This window comes from Bos taurus, chromosome 8 (genome assembly GCF_002263795.3).
Source record: "Bos taurus isolate L1 Dominette 01449 registration number 42190680 breed Hereford chromosome 8, ARS-UCD2.0, whole genome shotgun sequence".
In the NCBI taxonomy this organism is placed as follows: domain Eukaryota; kingdom Metazoa; phylum Chordata; class Mammalia; order Artiodactyla; family Bovidae; genus Bos; species Bos taurus.
The window spans coordinates 75,578,551-75,598,790 of record NC_037335.1 but is presented as its reverse complement, the minus strand read 5'-3'; the positions used below and the strand labels follow the sequence as shown (position 1 = coordinate 75,598,790).

The 20,240-nt window shown below is 39.3% G+C and overlaps 1 protein-coding gene across 7 annotated transcripts in view; it reads right to left on the bottom strand.

Annotated features, from left to right (window-relative positions):
• Positions 1–18,355, bottom strand: part of UBAP1 (ubiquitin associated protein 1) — a 69,967-nt gene extending 51,612 nt beyond the window's left edge. For 2 of the 7 annotated variants that reach the window (XM_059889090.1, XM_059889093.1), the window contains exon 1: positions 18,154–18,355. Coding sequence is in view for 3 of the 7 variants with exons in the window: in XM_059889091.1 (XP_059745074.1) it covers positions 9,812–9,905 (94 nt within the window). In the remaining 4 variants the exon portion in view is untranslated. 7 annotated transcript variants of the gene reach the window in all.
• Positions 18,356–20,240: the final 1,885 nt, after the last annotated feature.

Below are 20,240 nucleotides of genomic sequence, written 5' to 3'. Positions count from 1 at the left end.
TCCTGTTAGGTCCACACTGTGTCTGTCCTTTACTGAGCCCATCTTTGCATGAAATGTTCCCTTGGTATCTCTAATTTTCTTGAAGAGATCTCTAGTCTTTCCCATTCTATTGTTTCCCTCTATTTCTTTGCATTGATCACTGAGGAAGGCTTTCTTATCTCTCCTTGCTATTCTTTGGAACTCTGCATTCAAATGGGTATATCTTTCCTTTTCTCCTTTGCCTTTAGCTTCTCTTCTTTTCTCAGCTATTTGTAAGGCCTCCTAAGACAACCATGTACAAGAGCACTCTAAGTTATGAAATACTGTGGAATATATCTGACCAAAAAAATGCGTAAAACCCGAACACTGAAAACTATAAAGCACTGCTGAGAGAAACTTAAGAAGACCATCTCAGTCTGTTCAAGTTACTGTAACAAAATACTTTAGACTGGGTGGCTTATAAAAACAGGAATGTATTTTTCACAGTTCTCAAACCTTTGGAAGTTCAAGATTTAGGCAAAAGCAGATTCAGTGTCTGGTTACAAACTGCTTTCTGATTCATTGATAGCTGTTTTTTTTGCTATAACCTCACATGGCCATGCAAGCGGTTAAGGGAACTCTTTTTGAGGGTTCCTCCTCAAGACCTAATTATCTTTCAAAAAAATCTCCAAATATCACCACATTGAGGATTAGGTTTCAACATACAAATATTGGCATACACAAATTTTCAATCTATAGCAAAGACCTAAATAAATGGAGAGACAGATATACCATGTTCACAGGTTCTAACTCAGTATTTTTAGGGCACTGACTCTCTCCAAATTGATCTGTAGATTCAATATAATGGCAAACAAAACACTAACATGTTTTTTGTAGATAGTCTAACAGGCTAATTCTAAAATTCACAGAAAAATGTGAAAGGCCTAAACAGCCAAAACAACACTGGGAAACTTCCTGATTTCAGAATTATACAGCTACAGTTATCAAGACAGTGTGATGGCATACAGACAGATAAGTAGATCAAAAGAACAGAACAGAATCCAAAATCAGATCCTCATACACACAGACAAAATATTTTTAAGGTGCAAGAGCAATTCAATAGAGAAAGGGTAATCTTTTCAACAAAAGGTGCTGGAACAGATATATATCTATACTGTAAAAAAAAAAAAAAAAAAAACACCTTCCATTCATACCTCACACCACATATAAAAAAATTAACTAAAAATGGATCACAGACTTTGTAAAATCTAAAACCATACAAAGTCTAGAGGAGAACATACAAAATCTTTCCAACCTGTGATTAGGTACACCTGGTAACATCTTAGATATAACACCACAGCACAAATTGTAAATGAAAAAATACACCATTAAAATTGAAAACTTCTCAAAAGACACTGCTAGGAGAATAACTCTCAAATGCATGAAATATAATCTTAAATGTTTATCAGCACAGAAAACTCAGCAGTGGCCACAGGACTGGAAAAGGTCAGTTTTCATTCCAATCCCAAAGAAAGGCAATGCCAAAGTATGCTCAAACTACCGCACAATTGCACTCATCTCACACGCTAGTAAAGTAATGCTCAAAATTCTCCAAGCCAGGCTTCAGCAATATGTGAACCATGAACTTTCGGATATTCAAGCTGGTTTTAGAAAAGACAGAGGAACCAGAGATCAAATTGCCAACATCTGCTGGATCATGGAAAAAGCGAGAGAGTTCCAGAAAAACATCTATTTCTGCTTTATTGACTATGCCAAAGCCTTTGACTGTGTGGATCACGATAAACTGGAAAATTCTGAAAGAGATGGGAATACTAGACCACCTGACCTGCCTCTTGAGACCCGTATGCATGTCAGGAAGCAACAGTTAGAACTGGACATGGAACAACAGACTGGTTCCAAATAGGAAAAGGAATACGTCAAAGCTGTATATTGTCACCCTGCTTATTGAACTTATATGCAGAGTACATTATGAGAAACGCTGGGCTGGAAGAAGCACAAGCTGGAATCAAGATTGCCGGGAGAAATATCAATAACCTCAGATATGCATATGATACCACCCTTATGGCAGAAGTGAAGAAGAACTAAAGAGCCTCTTGATGAAAGTGAAAGAGGAGAGTGCAAAAGTTGGCTTAAAGCTCAATATTCAGAAAACGAAGATCATGGTATCCAGTCCTGTCACTTCATGGCAAATAGATGGAGAAACAGTGGAAACAGTGGCTGACTTTATTTTGGGGGGCTCCAAAATCACTGCAGATGGTTACTGCAGCCATGAAATTAAAAGACACTTGCTCCTTGGAAGGAAAGTTATGACCAACCTAGACAGCATATTAAAAAGCAGAGACATTACTTTGCCAACAAAGGTCCATCTTGTCAAGGCTATGGTTTTTCCAGTGGTCATGTATGGATGTGAGAGTTGGGCATCCAAAGAAAGCTGAGTGCTGAAGAATTGATGCTTTTGAACTGTGGTGTTGGAGAAGACTCTTGAGAGTCACTTGGACTGCTAGGAGATCCAACCAGTCCATCCTAAAGGAGATCAGTCCTGAGTGTTCATTTGAAGGACTGATGTTGATGGTGAAACTCCAATACTTTGGCCACTTGATGCAAAGACCTGACTCATTTGAGAAGACCCTGATGCTGGGAAAGATTGAGGGCAGGAGAAGGGGACGACAGAGGATGAGATGGTAGGACGGCATCATGGTATCACCAACTCAATGGACATGAGTTTGGGTAAACTCCAGGGGTTGGTGATGGACAGGGAGGCCTGGCGTGCTGCAGTCCATGGGGTCGCAGAGTCGAACACGACTGAGCGACTGAACTGAAGCACAGAAAACGAAGACTGACAACAGAATATACAGTGACTTTTAAAAAGGTAAGTTTTTTAGTAAAAAGATTAGGGTTCAAATTCCAGCTCTGCTACTTACTATCTACGTATCCCTTGAATAATTTAACATCTGTGAGCTTCAGGTAATCAACCTGTAAAATGGGGATAGTAATACCAACAACTTCATTGGTAACTGTAAAGATTAAAGAAGATAATGCATATAAAGTACTTAGAACAATCTTAATCCATGTTACGTTTTTAATACATGTTAGCTAAACAAATATCTTTAACAGTGGATATTTCCATTAGTGGAATTTTTCACATTTATACTTTTTCTTTTTACACATCTCTGTATACTAAGTTTTCAAAGTAACTAGTTCATATTCCAAACAGTATGATTTTTAAATCCCTCAAATGAGTACAAACTAAAACAAATAAACCTAACAGTACATCAAGTTAGAAAAGTGACAACAAAACAAAAAATAATTTCATGTGACTGTGTGTGTGTGTTAGTCACTCAGTAATGCCTGACTCTTCGTGGCCCCACGGACTGTGGCCCATCAGGCTCCATTGTCGATGAAAATCTCCAGGCAAGAGTACTGCAGTGGGTTGCCATTCCCTTCTCCAGGGGATCTTCCTGACCCAGGGATTGAATCTGGGTCTCCCACACTGCAGGTGGATTCTTTACTGTCTGAGCCACCTTTAGAACTCAGGACTCTAACTGTGCATATTAGCAAAACATGTAGTAAGAACTTAAAGAACTGCAAAGATTTTAGGCCTTACTTTTTCTTATTAGCAGTAAAATCAGCATTGCTACTTTAAAGCTATTTGTATATGTGCAATACAGCATATAAGTAATTATATTTATTGTAAGGGACCAAGATTTTTCAGGTAAGAGGGAAAAAAAGATAGGTAAAACATTAAAGAAATACAAACTATTAAAACTAAAAAAATCAATACAAACATATAATTTTTGTATAAGGACAGTACCAATGAGTATCTCTAGTACCCAAATTTTGAGCTCTCAAACTCATTTCTGCACTTCATTCTTTTTTCCTCCAGTTTTACTCAGATATAATTGACATTGCTATTATTCAGTCACCCAGTCGTGCCCGATTCTTTAAGACCCCATGGACTACAGCATTGGTCAGGCCAACCTGTGCTTCACCATTTCCTTAAGTTTGACCAAGTTCATGTCCATTGCACTGGTGATGCCATCCAGCCATCTCATCCTCTGATTCCGTCTTCTCCTGCCCTCAATCTTTATCACGGACTGTTCCAAAGAGTCAGCTATTTGCATCGGATGACCAAAATACTGGAGCTTCAGCATCAGTCCTTCCAACAAGTATTCACGGTTGATCTCCCATGAGACTGACTGGTTTGATCTCCGTGCCATCCAAGGGACTCTAAGGAGTCTTCTCCAGCACCACAGTTCCAAAGGCGTCAATTCTTCGGCACTCCACCTTCTTTACCGTCCAGCTCTCACAACCATACATGACCAGTGAGAAGACCACACCCTTGACTATACCGACCTTTGTCGTCAAGAGTAGTGTCTCTGCTTGTCAACATGTTGTCTAGGCTTGTCATAGCTTTCCGGTCAAGAAGCAAACGTCTGCTGATTTCATGGCTGCAGTCACCATCCACAGTGATTTTAGAGCCCAAGAAGAGGAAATCTGTCACTACTTCTACCTTTCCCCCCTCTATTTGCATGAAGTAATGGGGCTGGATGCCATGATCTTAGTTTTTTAATTATTCAGTTGACATACAGCACTGTATAAGTTTAAAGTATACAGCATAATGATTTGACTTACATGTATCATGAACTGATTATCACAAGTTTAGTGAACATCCATCATCTCATATAAATACAAATTAAAGAAACAGAAAAAATTCGTGTGTGTACATGATGAGAACCCAGGATTTACTTTCTAAACAACTTTCATATATAACATAGAGCAGTGTTCATTACATTATAGTGTACATTACATCCTACTACTTATTTATAACTGGAAGGTTGTACCTTCTGACTGCCTTCATTCAATTCCCACCCACCCCCCATTTCTGTAGTCACAAATCTAATCTCTTTTTTTATGAGTCTGTTTGTTTTTGAAGTATATTTGACCTACAACACTATGTTAGTTCCAGTTACACACACAGTGATTGGTATTTCCATACATTTCAAAATGATCACTATGATAAATCTAGCTATATGTCATGTCACTATACTGCTACCGACTATGTACCCCACACTGTACCTTTCATCCTCATAACTCATTTACAACCACCATCTATTTGTTCTCTGTATCTATAGTTTCTGTTTTGTTATGTTTGATCATTCATTCTGTGTTTTAGATTTCAGATAAGTGAAACCATAGATTATTTGTCATTGTCTGATTTATTTCACCTAGCATAATATCCTCTAGGTTCATCCATGTTGTTACAAATGGCAAGGTTTCACTCTTTTTTATGACTGAGTAGTATTTCATTTTGGAGAAGGCAATGGCAACCCACTCCAGTACTCTTGCCTGGAAAATCCCAGGGACAGAGGAGCCTGGTAGGCTGCCGTCTATGGAGTTGCTAAGAGTCGGACATGACTGAGCGACTTCACTTTCACTATTCACTTCATGCACTGGAGAAGGAAATGGCAACCCACTCCAGTGTTCTTGCCTGGAGAATCCCAGGGACGGGGGAGCCTGGTGGGCTGCCGTCTATGGGGTCGCGAAGAGTCGGACACGACTGAAGCGACTTAGCAGCAGCAGCAGTATTTCATTTTATATACATATTTATATGTATACATGTATGCTACATACCATTCATCTGTTGATGGACACCTGGGTTACTTCCATATCTCAGCTATTGTAAATAATGCAGCAATTAACACAGGGATGCATGTATCTTTTCTAATTACTGTTTTTGCTTTCTTTGGATAAATATTCAGGACTGGAATTGCTGAATCATATGGTAGTTCAACCAGTCCATTCTAAAGGAGATCAGTCCTGGGTGTTCTTTGGAAGGACTGATGTTGAAGCTGAAACTCCAATACTTTGGCCACCTCATGCAAAGAGTTGACTCACTGGAAAAGACTCTGATGCTGGGAGGGATTGGGGGCAGGAGGAGAAGGGGACAACAGAGGATGAGATGGCTGGATGGCATCAACTACTCGATGGATGTGAGTCTGAGTGAACTCCGGGAGTTTGTGATGGACAGGGAGGCCTGGTGTGCTGCGATTCATGGGGTCGCCAACAGTCGGACACGACTGAGTGACTGAACTGATGGTAGTTCAATTTTTAATTCTGGGGGGAATCTCTACACTGTTTTCCATAGTGGCTGCAACAATTTATTTTCCTACCAACAGTGCATGAGGGCTCCCTTTTCTCCACATCCTCGACAACACTTGTTATTTGTTGACTTTTTGATAATTACCATTCTGAGAGGTGTGAGGTAATATTTCACTGTGATTTTGATTTGCATTTCCCTGATGATTAGTAATGTCGAGCATCTTTTCATGTGCCTGATGGCCATCTGTATGTCTACACTAAGAAATGGTTGCTTTCAAATATGGATAAAGAACTTATAAGATAAACCTGGGCCATCTGTTGTACATGAAAATAAGAAAACTTCCAAAGATGTACAGGTTGTATCAAAAGGCTACCAAATTTTTAAAAACTTGCACATCAAAAATAATGACTATAATTGGTTTAAACACACATTATAAAGCCACAAGTCTATGATGATATTCAAAGATCCATAGAAAACCATCAGAAAGAAAAACAAACCACAAATAACCTACTACTATTAAGATGACTATTATACCAACTTTGAAATTGGTAATTAAAAGAAAAGAATTAAGCATTCCTCATTCCTTTCCAGTAGGAACTACACTTCAGGATAACCCTGATTATGAGGGAAAGCTCTTCTTTAGAAGAATGGCACCTCATAAACATAAATGTGAAAAAAACAGCGTGATGATACAAGTTCATAACTTCTAATTATATAATTGATTCAAGTAAGTATCATCACTGGATGTTAAATTATTAGGTAAAGATTAACAGGGAGCTTTATAATAGGATGGGGCTGACACCATCTGAACATAACTAGAATCACAAAAAGTGGGACAACCATTCATTATGTACCTCCTGATGGGATGTAAAAAGAAGGACACAGCACCACTTCTATGATGGCTGCTACCACCAAACAACAGAAACATGAATTAAATCAAGCTTCGAACCCTTTCTTTACAAGAATTAGAGGAGCAAGCAAAAAAGACAACACAAGAACACACAGACAAATCCTAAATTTGGAATACCTTCAGGACAAATAGCCTGGTTTCTCCAATGAAAAGGTGATAATTACCATATCACAGAAGAGACTTAACAGACCTGAAAACCAAATAAGTGATAAGTATGGACCTGACCTGTGAATGGAACAAACTATCTGTAAAGTGACACTTCTAAGACAATAAGAGAAATTTTCATATAAGATGGTTATTGCATTATATTAAGGAATTACTAATAATTATTAGATAATAGCATGATAATTATATTTTTTAAAGAAAGTTAACTGTTTTATCAGTTAGAAACACATAATAATGTATTTATAGGAAAGTTTGAGATTTGCTTTAAAATATTTCAGGGACTTCCCAATCCCCAAAAAAGGGAGGAGAAAAGACTTGAAAAAGATTAGTCAAATGTTGATCTTTGTGCAAGCTGGGCATTGGGCACATGGGAGTTCATTACACTTTCTCCTTACTCTCTGATACACTTTAAAATTCCCATAATACTGAAAAAACAAAAAGGAAGCCTAAGATATTTTTAAAGTGGTTTTATTGGACCCAGGACTGACCAAACCATTTTGTACAATAAAGAATTTGGTTAGCCTTTGTCTCTGGTTCTGGGAAGTGAAAGTGAAAGTCGCTCAGTAGTGTCCAACTCTCGACGACCCCATGGACTATACAGTCTATGGAATTCTCCAGGCCAGAACACTGGAGTGGGTAGCCTTTCCCTTCTCTAGGGGATCCTCCCAATCCAGGGATCGAACCCAGGTCTCCAGCATTGCAGGCAGATTCTTTACCAGCTGAACCACAAGGGAAGCCCCTGGTTCTTGGAGGTATCCTCTAAATCCTTGGAATTTCCCAAGTGATACAAAAATCTTTGTTTTTCTTGGTGGGCCCCAGACCATACTTGATAGTTTATGCTAACAAGATGACTTAAGGGACAGAAGATGACCATACCAGAAAGACAAATCATGTGATTAGAAGGGAAAGATTTTTTTTTTTTTTTTAGAAGGGAAAGATTTTAAGCCATGTAATATGTTCAACCTTGAGGGAGGGGAAGAGGAGGGCTGGAGATCAAATTCAACTTTGTGGCCAATGAATCATGCCTATGTAATAAGTCAATAAAATGAAATCTGGACACGAACTCTGCTGAGCTTCCTGGTTAACAATATTCTGTGGATCTGGTGACATGATGATGTGTCAGGAGGGTGACACATCGTGATTCCACCAGGAGAGTATTTGCATGTTTCTGACCTTCCCAGGTTTCACCCTATGGCATCTTCTGACTAGTTCTGATTTGTATACTTTTTGCTGTAACAAATCTGTAATCATAAATATAGCACTCTTCTGAGTTCTGTAAGGCATTGTAGCACATTATCTAACCTGAGGGCTGTGTGGGAACCTCTAAATTTGGAGCAAGTTGTTTCAAGATGTTCTGGGAACCCTTGAGCTTGTGGCTGGTATCTGTCTTCTGAATAACTATGCCTTTAACTTGTGTGCATGTGTGCACGCATGAGTGCTTAGTCCCTCAGTCATGTCCGACTCTGCAACCCTCTGGACTGTAGCCTGCCAAGCTCCTCTGTCCATGGAATTTTTCAGGCAAGAATACTAGAGCAGGTTGCCATTACCTCCACCAAGGGATCTTCCCAACCCAGGGATCAAACCCACATCTCCTGCATTGGCAGGTGGATTCTTTACCACTGTGCAACCAGGGAAGCCCATTAACCTAATTCTAGGTAGTGTCAGAATTGCACTGTGAACTCATAAAAGACATTTAGGGGACAAGTGAGGAAATGTGAGTAAGTACTGATATAATATGATAATATGAAATTATTGTTGGGAGTTCCCCGGGGGTCCAGTGGTTGGGACTCAGCACTTTCACTGCCATGGCCCAGGTTCAATCCCTGGTCAGGGAACTAAGATCCCACAAGCTGTGTGGCGTGGCCAAAGGAAAAAAAACAGAAACATTGTTTACCATAGATGGTTGGGCATGGTTAACAGTAGTGTATTTATGAAGAAAAATGTCCTCATTTTTTTTTTAAAGTTTTATAATATTCTAGTGTAAAATGACTATAATTTAACTTTAAAATATTTCTGAAAATAAATCACACGGCAAAAATGTTGTTAAATCTTGTTAAAAGGATACCCACAAGAAATTGTACACAATTAACTAAAACGAGTCAAAAGAGCACAGTAAGAAAGCACAGGAATATGCAAATAGAATTCTAAAGTGAAGAGGTATGTTATCTGGCTTTCATTTTTCCCCTCTAATGGAAAAACTAGCTACATAATTACTTTTGTGTGTGTGTGTGTTAGTCAGTCATGTCTGACTTTGCAACCTCATGGACTGTAGCCTGCCAGACTCCTCTGTTCTTGGGATTCTCCAGGCAAAAACTGGAGTGGGGAATCATTTCCTTCTCCAGGGAATCTTCCCGACCCTTTGTTCCCCCCTTAAAGCTGGTTCCCAATCAACTTCTGTTGATTTAAAAAAATATCCCTGCATGGTCACAAGAAAAGGCAATTAATTTCTCAGACTTATATGTCTCATTCATTCAACATCTGTTTAAGGTGTACCTACTATTACTGCCAGATACTTCTCTAAGTACTTTGCCCACAAAGGTTCATACAGTCAAAGCTATGGTTCTTCCAGTAGTCATATACAGACGTGAGAGGTGGAACAACTGATGCTGAAGCTGAAGCTCCAATACTTGGCCACCTGATACAAAGAGCCGACTCACTGGAAAAGTCCCTGATGCTGGGAAAGATTGAGGGCAGGAGAAGAGGATGCCAGAGGATGAGATGGCTGGATGGCATCACCGATGCAATGGACATGAACTTGGTCAAACTTAAGGAAATGGTGAAGGACAGGGAGGCCTGTTGTGCTGCAGTCCATGAGGTCACAAAGAGTCAGATATGACTTAGTGACTGAACACACACACAAACACACACACACTTCTCTAAGTGGCAGCTATAACAGGACTGAACACCTCACTGAAATTAATTCTAATGGGGGACGTTCTCTGGTGGTCCAGGTTGGGAACCGCCTGCCAATGCAGGGGACGCAGATTCAATCCCTGGTCTGGGAAAATTCCACACGCCATGAGGCAACTAAGCCCATGTGCCACAACTACTGAAGCCCGTGCTCTACAACAGAAGTCACTGCAACAAAAAGCCCTCGCACCACAATTAAGGAGCAGCCCCCACTAGCCACAACCAGAGAAAAGTCCACGCACAACAACAAAGACCCAGCACAGCCAAAAATTAAACAAATAGATAGACTATTAAAAGAAAAATGCAAAAAGACAATGGCACACCACTCCAGTACTGTTGCCTGGAAAATCCCATAGATGGAGGAGCCTGGTAGGCTGCATGCAGTCCATGGGGTCGCTAAGAGTCTGACACAACTGAGCAACTTCACTTTCACTTTCCACTTTCATGCATTGGAGAAGGGAATGGCAACCCACTCCGGTGTTCTTGCCTGGAGAGTCCCAGGGACGGAGAAGCCTGGTGGGCTGCCGTCTATGGGATCACACAGAGTCGGACACGACTGAAGCAACTTAGCAGCAACAAACATAAAAGAATAAATAAAACTTACTGAGAATCGCTGGATAAAATGTAGTACATTACCTTTAGAAAATAAGGATATTAGCTGACAGTGAAAAGGTATTATGCTTGTAATGAAGCACATGTTAAAAACTTTACGTAATTTTCAAAACTGTATGTTGAAGTCTTACTTAGTTTTGAAAATACCATCACATACATCATCTTATCCAAACCTTACATTCTATGAGATATAAGTAAGTATTCCTATTCTTGTTTCACAAACTAAAAAGTTCAAGTCTGAAAGAGATGATTAGTTTTTAAAAAGGAAACCTGAACTACAACTTTAGACCTTTAAACTCACTCTATTGTTCTGATCATTGCAATATAATCTCTCCAGGCAAAAGACACTAATTAAAAAGCTTATAATAAATTAAATTTTTTAAAAAAATCTCATAAAAAGTCCCAAATCAACCTCACATTATAGTAAATTCAAAAGTTTACTACTGAAAGTATGATCCTTGGGCCACAACATAACCTGAGAATTTCTTTAAAAATGTACAATCATAAACCTACCCAGAATCAGAATCTACATTTTACCACAATCTCCAGATGATCTACATGAACAATAAAATTTAACAAGGATCAAGAACAGTTTAAAAGAACTTTTCACAACGATAAAAATGTTTTACATATCCACTGTCTATGTGGCTATCATATTGGACAGATCAAGAACATTTCAAACTAGAATTCTGCCTAAATATAATTTCTTACCCACTAAATAAAATAAGCCTGTTACCGTAACATGTACTCTTTCACTAGACACTGTCAGCAATACATACAGACTAAACCATTTTTTTTTAAAACATAACTCAAAATGTATAGCTTCCTAGAGACATTTGGAGTAAGACTTATGTTGTTATAGAGTAAGTCATACATTATTACTGGCTGCATTATATAATTACATTTATAAAAGACTCATTTAATAATCTTCCAATAATTTTAATATGGGCTTTCAAAGAAGAAATGTTCCATTATCTTTAAATTCTGCTTATATAAAACGCTGAGATCTCTGAATAAGCCAGGTAAGTGAAATATTATTATAAAAACTACCTACTACAAGGATGAAGTTAGATTCCCTATTAAATTATAAGAACTAGGTGGAATTTCCTGTTTTAGAAAATGGATGGGACATTTGAATGAATGAATAACAATAAACAATAAACAATTCAAGACCTTCAGTGATTTTGAAGTATTTCAGAACAAAATTTGTGGTAGGTTGGTTGGTTTCCTATTGTTATTATCACTTGGAAATAGAATAACCTTTGATGGAAGAAAATTTTTTGAGATTTCACTAGCTACCCCTAAAACCCACTCCACATGAAAGTGAAGTGAAAGTGAAAGTCACTCAGTCATGTCCCATTCTTTGCTATACAGTCCATGGAATTTTCCAGGCCAGAATATTGGAGTGTTTCAGTTCAGTTCAGTCGCTCAGTTGTGTCCGACTCTTTGCGACCCCATGAATCGCAGCACGCCAGGCTAGTCTTTCCCTTCTCCAGTGGATCTTTCCAAACCAGGAATCAAACAGGGGTCTCCGACATGGCAGGCGGATTCTTTACCAACTGAGCTATCAGGGAAGCTCTAAAATCCACTCCACATAATAATTTGTAATCTAACATTGGACTTTGAATTCCACCCACAGAAAGGAATCATTTATCATACATGGCGTGGAATAAGGTATAATCTACCAGAAGGAGGAAAAAAGGAAGCTACTGCCCATATCCTTCCCCAATGAACTCTAAAAGGAAATATTAACACTCACAACTACAGGAAGATATTAGGATTAGGAAGATCTCATTCTTACCAATGAAGGAAGAAATGAGAAAGAGGATATGAACTCTGCCTGGGACTAATACCATGATGAGATGTAGCACAAAAGAAGCAAAGCCAGTCTGACCTTGAGTTTCCAAAGGGTTAATAAAGGTTAATTTATTAATAAATTAATAAAGGTTATTATTTAACAAAGGTTATTAATAAATTAATAAAGGTTAGGGATAGGCCATCCAGCCTATCCCAACGAACAGTAAAAGACTGAGAATTAAAGGTAGCCAAAGATGGAATTTAGCATCAAGATCTTTAAGTTTGTTTTTCTTATCTATTTACCCATCAAACCTGAAGGTAAGTAAAAATTTTCTATTATACTTTTCTATAAACTATGAGGGACATTCTAAAGTATGGTATTTATGCAAGGACTCTCAAAAATCTAGGGAAATAGCTTTCACAAATATCAAAGGTGTACTGTATATCACTATACAGTATTTGCAGTACAATTAAAGCCTAGTGGATGTTTTATATTTCCACGTGATCTTTGCCAGGATCAGGACATCCAACTCCCTAGAAGAACAGTTCCTTCTCATGAAAAGAAAAAAAGTTTTTAAGAGGTTTAAATACACAAAAGAGAAATTCAAATCCCTCAAGATTTTAATAAAAATAACCTAACAGGTAAGAGTTTAATGTGGATAAGAGACACAGCCTAAAGAACTGGGCAGAGTTTAAAAAACAAAATAGAAAAACTATATCCTCCATCACATACGTTCTAGCCGATTTGCGATTTTCATCGTAACTTTTTTTTTGGTCGTGCTGCACGGCTTGCAGGATCTTAGTTTCCTGACAGGGCTGAATCTGAGCCCTCAGCAGTGAAAGCACAGAGTCCTAACCACTGGACCACCAGGGAATTTCCCGTCATAAATCATAACTTTAAATAGTTTCTCCAATACTAACAAGAGTTATTTCATTCTTTTAAAAGTATCTCATGAAATTTAAATACCATAAACATATGATACTAATCCCACCTCCCAAAAAAATACCCTCCACATAAACAACTTGTTAACTGTGAAAATGTACATATTTCTGTTTAACCATGTAATTACATTCCACCTAAATATATAATATTATATTACTTGAAAATAAAGACAAAAAAACTCTTCCAAAATGTTTCCAAATCAGCCCTTTAACAATTCACAATTATTCTTGATAAAACCCAACACTAGACAGACTAGACATCAAAAAATCTTTCTGAACATATCTTAGTAGAAATCCTTCTGCTCAGAATAAGTGACTCATTATGAACTGTTCACACAAGAAAACTCTCTCACTGTCAAACCACATGGTTAACATTTAGTAAAACGTATGTGTTCACTAAGTTGCTTCAGTCGTGTCTGACTCTCTGCGACCCTACAGACTGTAGCCAGCCAGGTTCCTCTGTCCAAGGGATTCTCCAGGCAAGAATACTGGAGTGGGTTGCTATGCTCTCCTCCAGGGGATCTTCCCAAGCCAGGAACTAAACCCGACTCTCTTACATCTACTGCAGGCAGGCAGTTCTTTACCACAAGTGCCACCTAGGAATCCCAATAAAATGTATACATCATTCACAAACCTGTTATGTTTCCCAGCTTGGGGAAATATACATAACCTGTGTGTACAATTCAGGTTGCTTTTAAAATCCTTTTAAAACCCTCTGGCCTGGGATTTCCCTTGCAGTCCAGCAGTTAGGATACAAAGCTTCCACTGGAGGGGGCATGGGTTCAATCCCTGATCAGAGAACTAATATCCTCCATGCCACACAGCCAAATAAATAAATATTTTTTAAATAAAAAATAATTTTTAAAAAAACCCTCTGGTTCTTAAAACTCCAAATACAATATGAGCACAACTCCTGAGAAGTTGGCCTTTCTCATCAAGTAAATATTGGTATTAAATGTCAGATTAGATGCCACATGACACATAAACTTTAGTACTTATTAAAATAACATGCCTAGCAGAAGAGGACTTCCTAAATATGATACAAAAAGCATAAAAGTCTGAAAAGTTCATTCAGTTCATTAAAATCATGAACTTTTCTCATCAAAAGACTATGAAGAGATGGTAAGACAAGTTAAAAACTGGGAGAGAATATCTGCAAACCATAAATTAACAAATAATTAGTATACAAAATACATAAAGTATACAAAATACATAGTATACAAAATACAAAAATAGATCAGAAAAAAAAGAAGACTCAAAAACAGGCAGAGAACTTAACATACATATCAGAAAAATACAAATGGCTAATGAACATACAAAAAGATGCTCAACTTCAGGAAATGCTAATAAAACAAAGTAGATACCCAAATCTTCCAAACCCAAAAGATTAGAAAAAAATTTAAAAGTCTGACAATATCAAGTGCTGGGGAGGAAGTGAAGCAACCAAAGCACACACTGCTGGCTCTCGACTCAGTAAACCACAAGATTCACAAATACCATAAACCAACTCAGTGAGTCAAACACTGGAAGTGTTTAGTAAGCGTTAAGCAACTGACAATGACCAATCCAAATTCTGAGAACACAAGTGGATTACTGCCAAATACAAATTTTGGCCCTTGATGAACCAGGTCTAACCTGACTCAGCAATTATAAAAACTTTTAGTCCTTTACCCAGTTTATACAGTTCATTTTGTTAAGTACAAAATATTCAGGTATTTATTTCCTCCTAGAACTGATGACATCTTAAGTGACTAAAACTGTAATGAACTATTTATCATTCCAACGCTATTTCAATGAGAACAAGTAGTTTAAAATGGCATTACTTTTAAAACTCATGCTTATAGTTTAAATTTACTTCATAGGAATTGGAGTGGCCCTGTGACCATGTTAGAGGGGCAAAATGATGTAACAGACAGAGTCAGTGAAGTTCAGTGAAGTTGCTCAGTCGTGTCCGACTCTTTGCAATCACATGAACTGTGGCCTACCAGGCTCCTCCATCCATGGAACTTTCCAGGCAAGAGTACTGGAGTGGATTGGCATTTCCTTCTCCAGGGGATCTTCCCAACCCAGGCACTGAACCCATGTCTCCCACATTGCAGGCAGACGCTTTACCATGTGAGCTAACAGGTAAGAGTAAGGGCACTGAAATTGGACTAAATGAATTTAGAGCAGTAACCTTAGTTTAAGTTACTCAACTTTTCTGATCCTCAGTTTCCTCAATACCTAAAAAGCAAGCCTATCTTTGTCTACCCAAACAAATCATAGGAATAAAAGTGAGATGATGTAAAGTGTTTAACAATGCCTAGCTCATTAATATAGACCCAGTGTTAGCACCTATCCCTCTGTAAATCTAGCTATCATCTAAAATTTTTAAAATCTGAAATGTTAACTCTCAATTCACAGGAAAATAATATTCTTACATTCAAATTATTTTCAAATACTACAAGACATCATGTGCTATGAAAAGCAACACCCTGATTACATCTTTCTCTAACTGAAAGGCTCTTTTCCTATAAGAAATTAGATTCTGGAAAAGAGGACAGATTTTCAGTTATCTTCACGACACAGAAGTAAGGATTCTCATGCTATGTGGGAAACTAAATCCAATTGATTTCAAGCTTCAATTCAAGGTTTTCTTGATTCTAAGAAGCTTATTTAATACTTAATGGTGGAGGTGGTTGTTTAGTCACTAAGCTGTGTCCGATCCTTTTGCAACCTCCTGGACTGCAGCTCTTTAGGCTCCTCTGTCCAACAGATTTCCCAGGCAAGAATACTGGAGTGGGTTGCCATTTTCTTCTCCAGGGAATCTACCCCACCCAGGGATCAAACCAGCGCCTCCTGCACTGGCAGGCAGATTCTTGACCAATGGGCCACCAGGGAAGTCCTAATACTTACAGTACTGCATGCTAACTTTTGCATTTCTTGAGAAAGGCTATCTGAAGAAAATTACCTGTAATGATGACCAGATAGTAGCTTGGTTTTGGTTTTGGTAAGTCTGTGGAAAATATGGTTATGCTTTAAACAATCTACATATGGAAAAACCTCAAAACATTCAACAATATAATTAAATAACAGGAAAAATGTATAATACTGACAACTACACTCCAGTAATGAAGATACATTTATAATGCTGAAAAAATTCAGAGAAATTTGAATTAAACTTCAGGAATCCTCATTTTAAATACCTTACCATTGTCGAGATATCAAAGAAAAGTCACACAAAGTGATATTTGCCAACCCAAGAAATGGGAACTAACAACTACTGATGAGAACTCGTCACAGACGTAATACAATCATATCAGGATACCGTCTTCTTCAGAAGAAAAAGAAAAGCTTTCAGATATACAAAAAATATGTCATGATGAAAAAAAAAGTATGTTATGATGAAATACTGAGTCAAATACTACACAATGGAAAAATCCAGGAAGTTCTTATATTTACATAATTTCCTTCCTTAGTCTTCATTTCCAAAAAAACATTTTTTCTTCCAATGAAGCTGTACAGTGATAGAGTCTCACTAGAGAAACATTAATTTTCCCATTTCCATAGTTATAATGACTTATTAATGCAACACAAAGTAGGCAGTAATAAACATTGAATAAGTCACAAATGAACAGGATGGATTAGAAACAAAACTTTAATTTATAAAAACCTACTATAAAAACACACCAAAAAAATCCTACTTTATAAAGTAGGTTAATGTAGACAAAGGAATTCTTTTAGACCTCGGACATTTTACATTCTTTGCTACAAAATAATACAGAAACTTTAACTTTCAGTTTGGGACACTTACAAGAAAGAACTGGCTATCACTAAAGACTAAGTGCCCTGTTTTTCTTATCATCAAATCTGGCAAAATTCTAAAGAGAAATATCTATCAAATCTACTCAAATCCTAAAACACTGATAATTAGAACTGAGGAAAGAAGCCCCATTAAGTGGAGTGAGAACAAAGGCTACTTAACAGATAACTACCAAATCTGTTTTTGCAACACTCCATGGAGTTTAAAAACTCTGAAAATTTTATCTCACTTTAATATAAAATGTATTTTTATGGCCAGCCACAGTTTAAACGTGTGGAGACAACACAAAGGTCAGAGATCACTATTAGAGATCAAATAAATGAACTATAACTTCATATTTCACAAGAGAGATTAGGAACTGTTTCTGAAGTCCGGTGGACTGGACAGATAAGTCTCTACCCAAGAAACAAAAGCAGCAAGAAGACCAGGCAATGTCGAATATATCCCCAAAGATCACTCGCCCCGAGTCTGGTCTCCTCCCTTTCCCCCTAATCTCATCGCCTCAGAGAAAACTAAATCTGTATCTCAGGTCCGCAGCTCACCCTCAACTCCCCATCACTCACCTTTACTAAAACCTAGGTCCCTCGGTCTCCCCGACATCCTCTATTTCCCACAGAGCTCTCGTTCCAGACAGCTACGTACTGCGCCTATTTTCCAGCAGAACATTAGTCCCCTTAATCCGAACTCACTTATCTTTCCGCATCCCATCTGCCCTCCGCCCCTTCAATGTTGGTCCCCTCACCCCGTCCCTTCTCCCAGAATCCTTCCCAAGTCACCCATCCCTGGCTCTTGGCCTTCACACCCCCTGAGCTGCAGCTCCTTCATTCCACTCCGTCTCCAGCTTCCTCCCTGTCCCTCCCCCATCCGTCTCCCGGTACCGGCTCCCACTCCCAACTCCGCCCCTCTCCTACCTCCCCGAGCGAGAGGCCCCCTCACCTGAATGCCGCAGCTGCCGTGCCAGAAGCCGAAAGGTGCTGCCGCCGACCGGCCTCCCTGGCTCGGTCCCTGCTGAGCTCCTGACGGCCCCTAGGAAGAGCGAACACTACCACCTCCAACTCTGCCCGCCCCGGGCCAGACCGTCACCGTAGTCACCGCCAGTACCACAGCCGCCATGTTGAAGTCCCACTTCCCTCCTCCTTCCCCTCACCGCTCCTCCCTTTTGGGCGTCTGACGTCGTGGCGTCGTGCCCCACCCCTCGAGCCAATGGGAGGAGTCATGGTGACGTAGCTAATTTCCCCTAGGAGTCAACATCTGCTTGTATCTGGAGGGTTGCAATTTGAACAAGTGAACCCGACTCACTAGAGGGTTGGAGGAAAGCTGCGGGGGTCACCGAGAGGGTAATGCGTAGGGGTTGGAAGAGCCTCCCAGGAGGAAGCCCGCGATCCCTGAATCTCAAAGAGAAGCACAAAGGCTTTCCAAGGGGACCAACTTAGATCAGAATGTCTGGCTTCAGATCCTGAGTCATGGACTTGGTACAAAGTCCTACCCTTTCTGGGCCTCACTTTCCCAATTTATAAATTGTAAGGGATCAGGATCCTATAAGGCCTTTTCAGAACAGACCTCTACCCATGTCCTCCTCCTGCCTTTTGTCTGTAGAAAAATGTAGTCAAGGAATAAATTTAATCAGACAAGTGGAAAAAATACAGAAGGAAAGGAAAACAGTTAAGCATTACAAACTAATACTTTAGCCATTAAACGAAGTTGAGGACCTTTAGTTCTTCCTCAAGGACTATAGAAAATATTCTGAGCTGTCATTTAAGCTGTCTTGCAGATACTGAAGCCCCTACCCCCGCCCCTCACCCCACACCACCACCACCACCGAGTGGAAGAAGTTAATTATAGGCAAGCGAGAAGGAAATGGCAACCCACTCCAATATTCTTGCCTGGAGAATCCCATGGATAGAGGAGCCTGGCAGGCCATGGTCCATGGGATCTCAGAGAGTCAGACACAACTGAAGCGTCTAAGCACACAGACAAGCTCATAGACCCCAAACAAGTTGGAACCAAAAGGTTTTGATTACCTCATCACCATCCAATCATAAGAATGCCCACAAACTGACCACGCCCCACTTCTTAGAAGGCAATAAAACTCCTTACTACCCCCACCAGGGTGGGACACATAATCTTGAGGACATAAGCCCACTGTGCCCCTTTTGCCTGACAAAACAATAAAGCTGTTATTTTCTACTTCACCCAGAACTCTGTCTCCCTGTTTCTGTTAGGCACTAGTGATCAGAGGCCAAATTTCAGCAACAAAATGAATGGGTTGAAAGGTGACCTCTAATAAATCTCCCCCCAATTCTGACATTCAGTGGGTTTAAACCAGGTAATCCAATCCCAAACCTTTACTTCCTCTGTCCTAGAATCAGGTGCCTGGATGTTCACAACTGAATGAGATCAATCTATGTTCCAAAAAGTTCCTAGCTGGTGGGAGAAATAGAAGCATAAACAGTAACTCCAGAAAAAGAATGACAGTGGCTTCAGTTGCTCTGGAAAAAAAATGAGTTTTAGCTAAAGGGTTAGGAAAGATTTACATCTCTACACTTTCTTGGTTCTACAGGTAAAGAATGTATACATTCTGGTATCTAATTCTCTAGCCCTATTTTCTCTCTAGAACTCCAGAGCATTTAATTGTATTTTGAAGAGTGCAGCAGTTTTATTGACAGAAGGTGGGTATTCCAGAAGGGGGGCAGTCAAAATGAACAGAGAATAGGAAATCATCAATTCTGGACAACTTACCTACTTAATTCAAACACAGCCACAGAAGGCTTGTGGAGAGAGCAGTGATCTGAGCAAATCTCCTCAATAGGAGAATTTAAATGGTTCAGTTCAGTTCAGTCGCTCAGTTGTGTCCGACTCTTTGCGACCCCATGAATCGCAGCACACCAGGCCTCCCTGTCCATCACCAACTCCCGGAGTTCACTCAGACTCACGTCCATCGAGTTGGTGATGCCATCCAGCCATCTCGTCCTCTGTCGTCCCCTTCTCCTCCTGCCCCCAATTCCTCCCAGCATCAGAGTCTT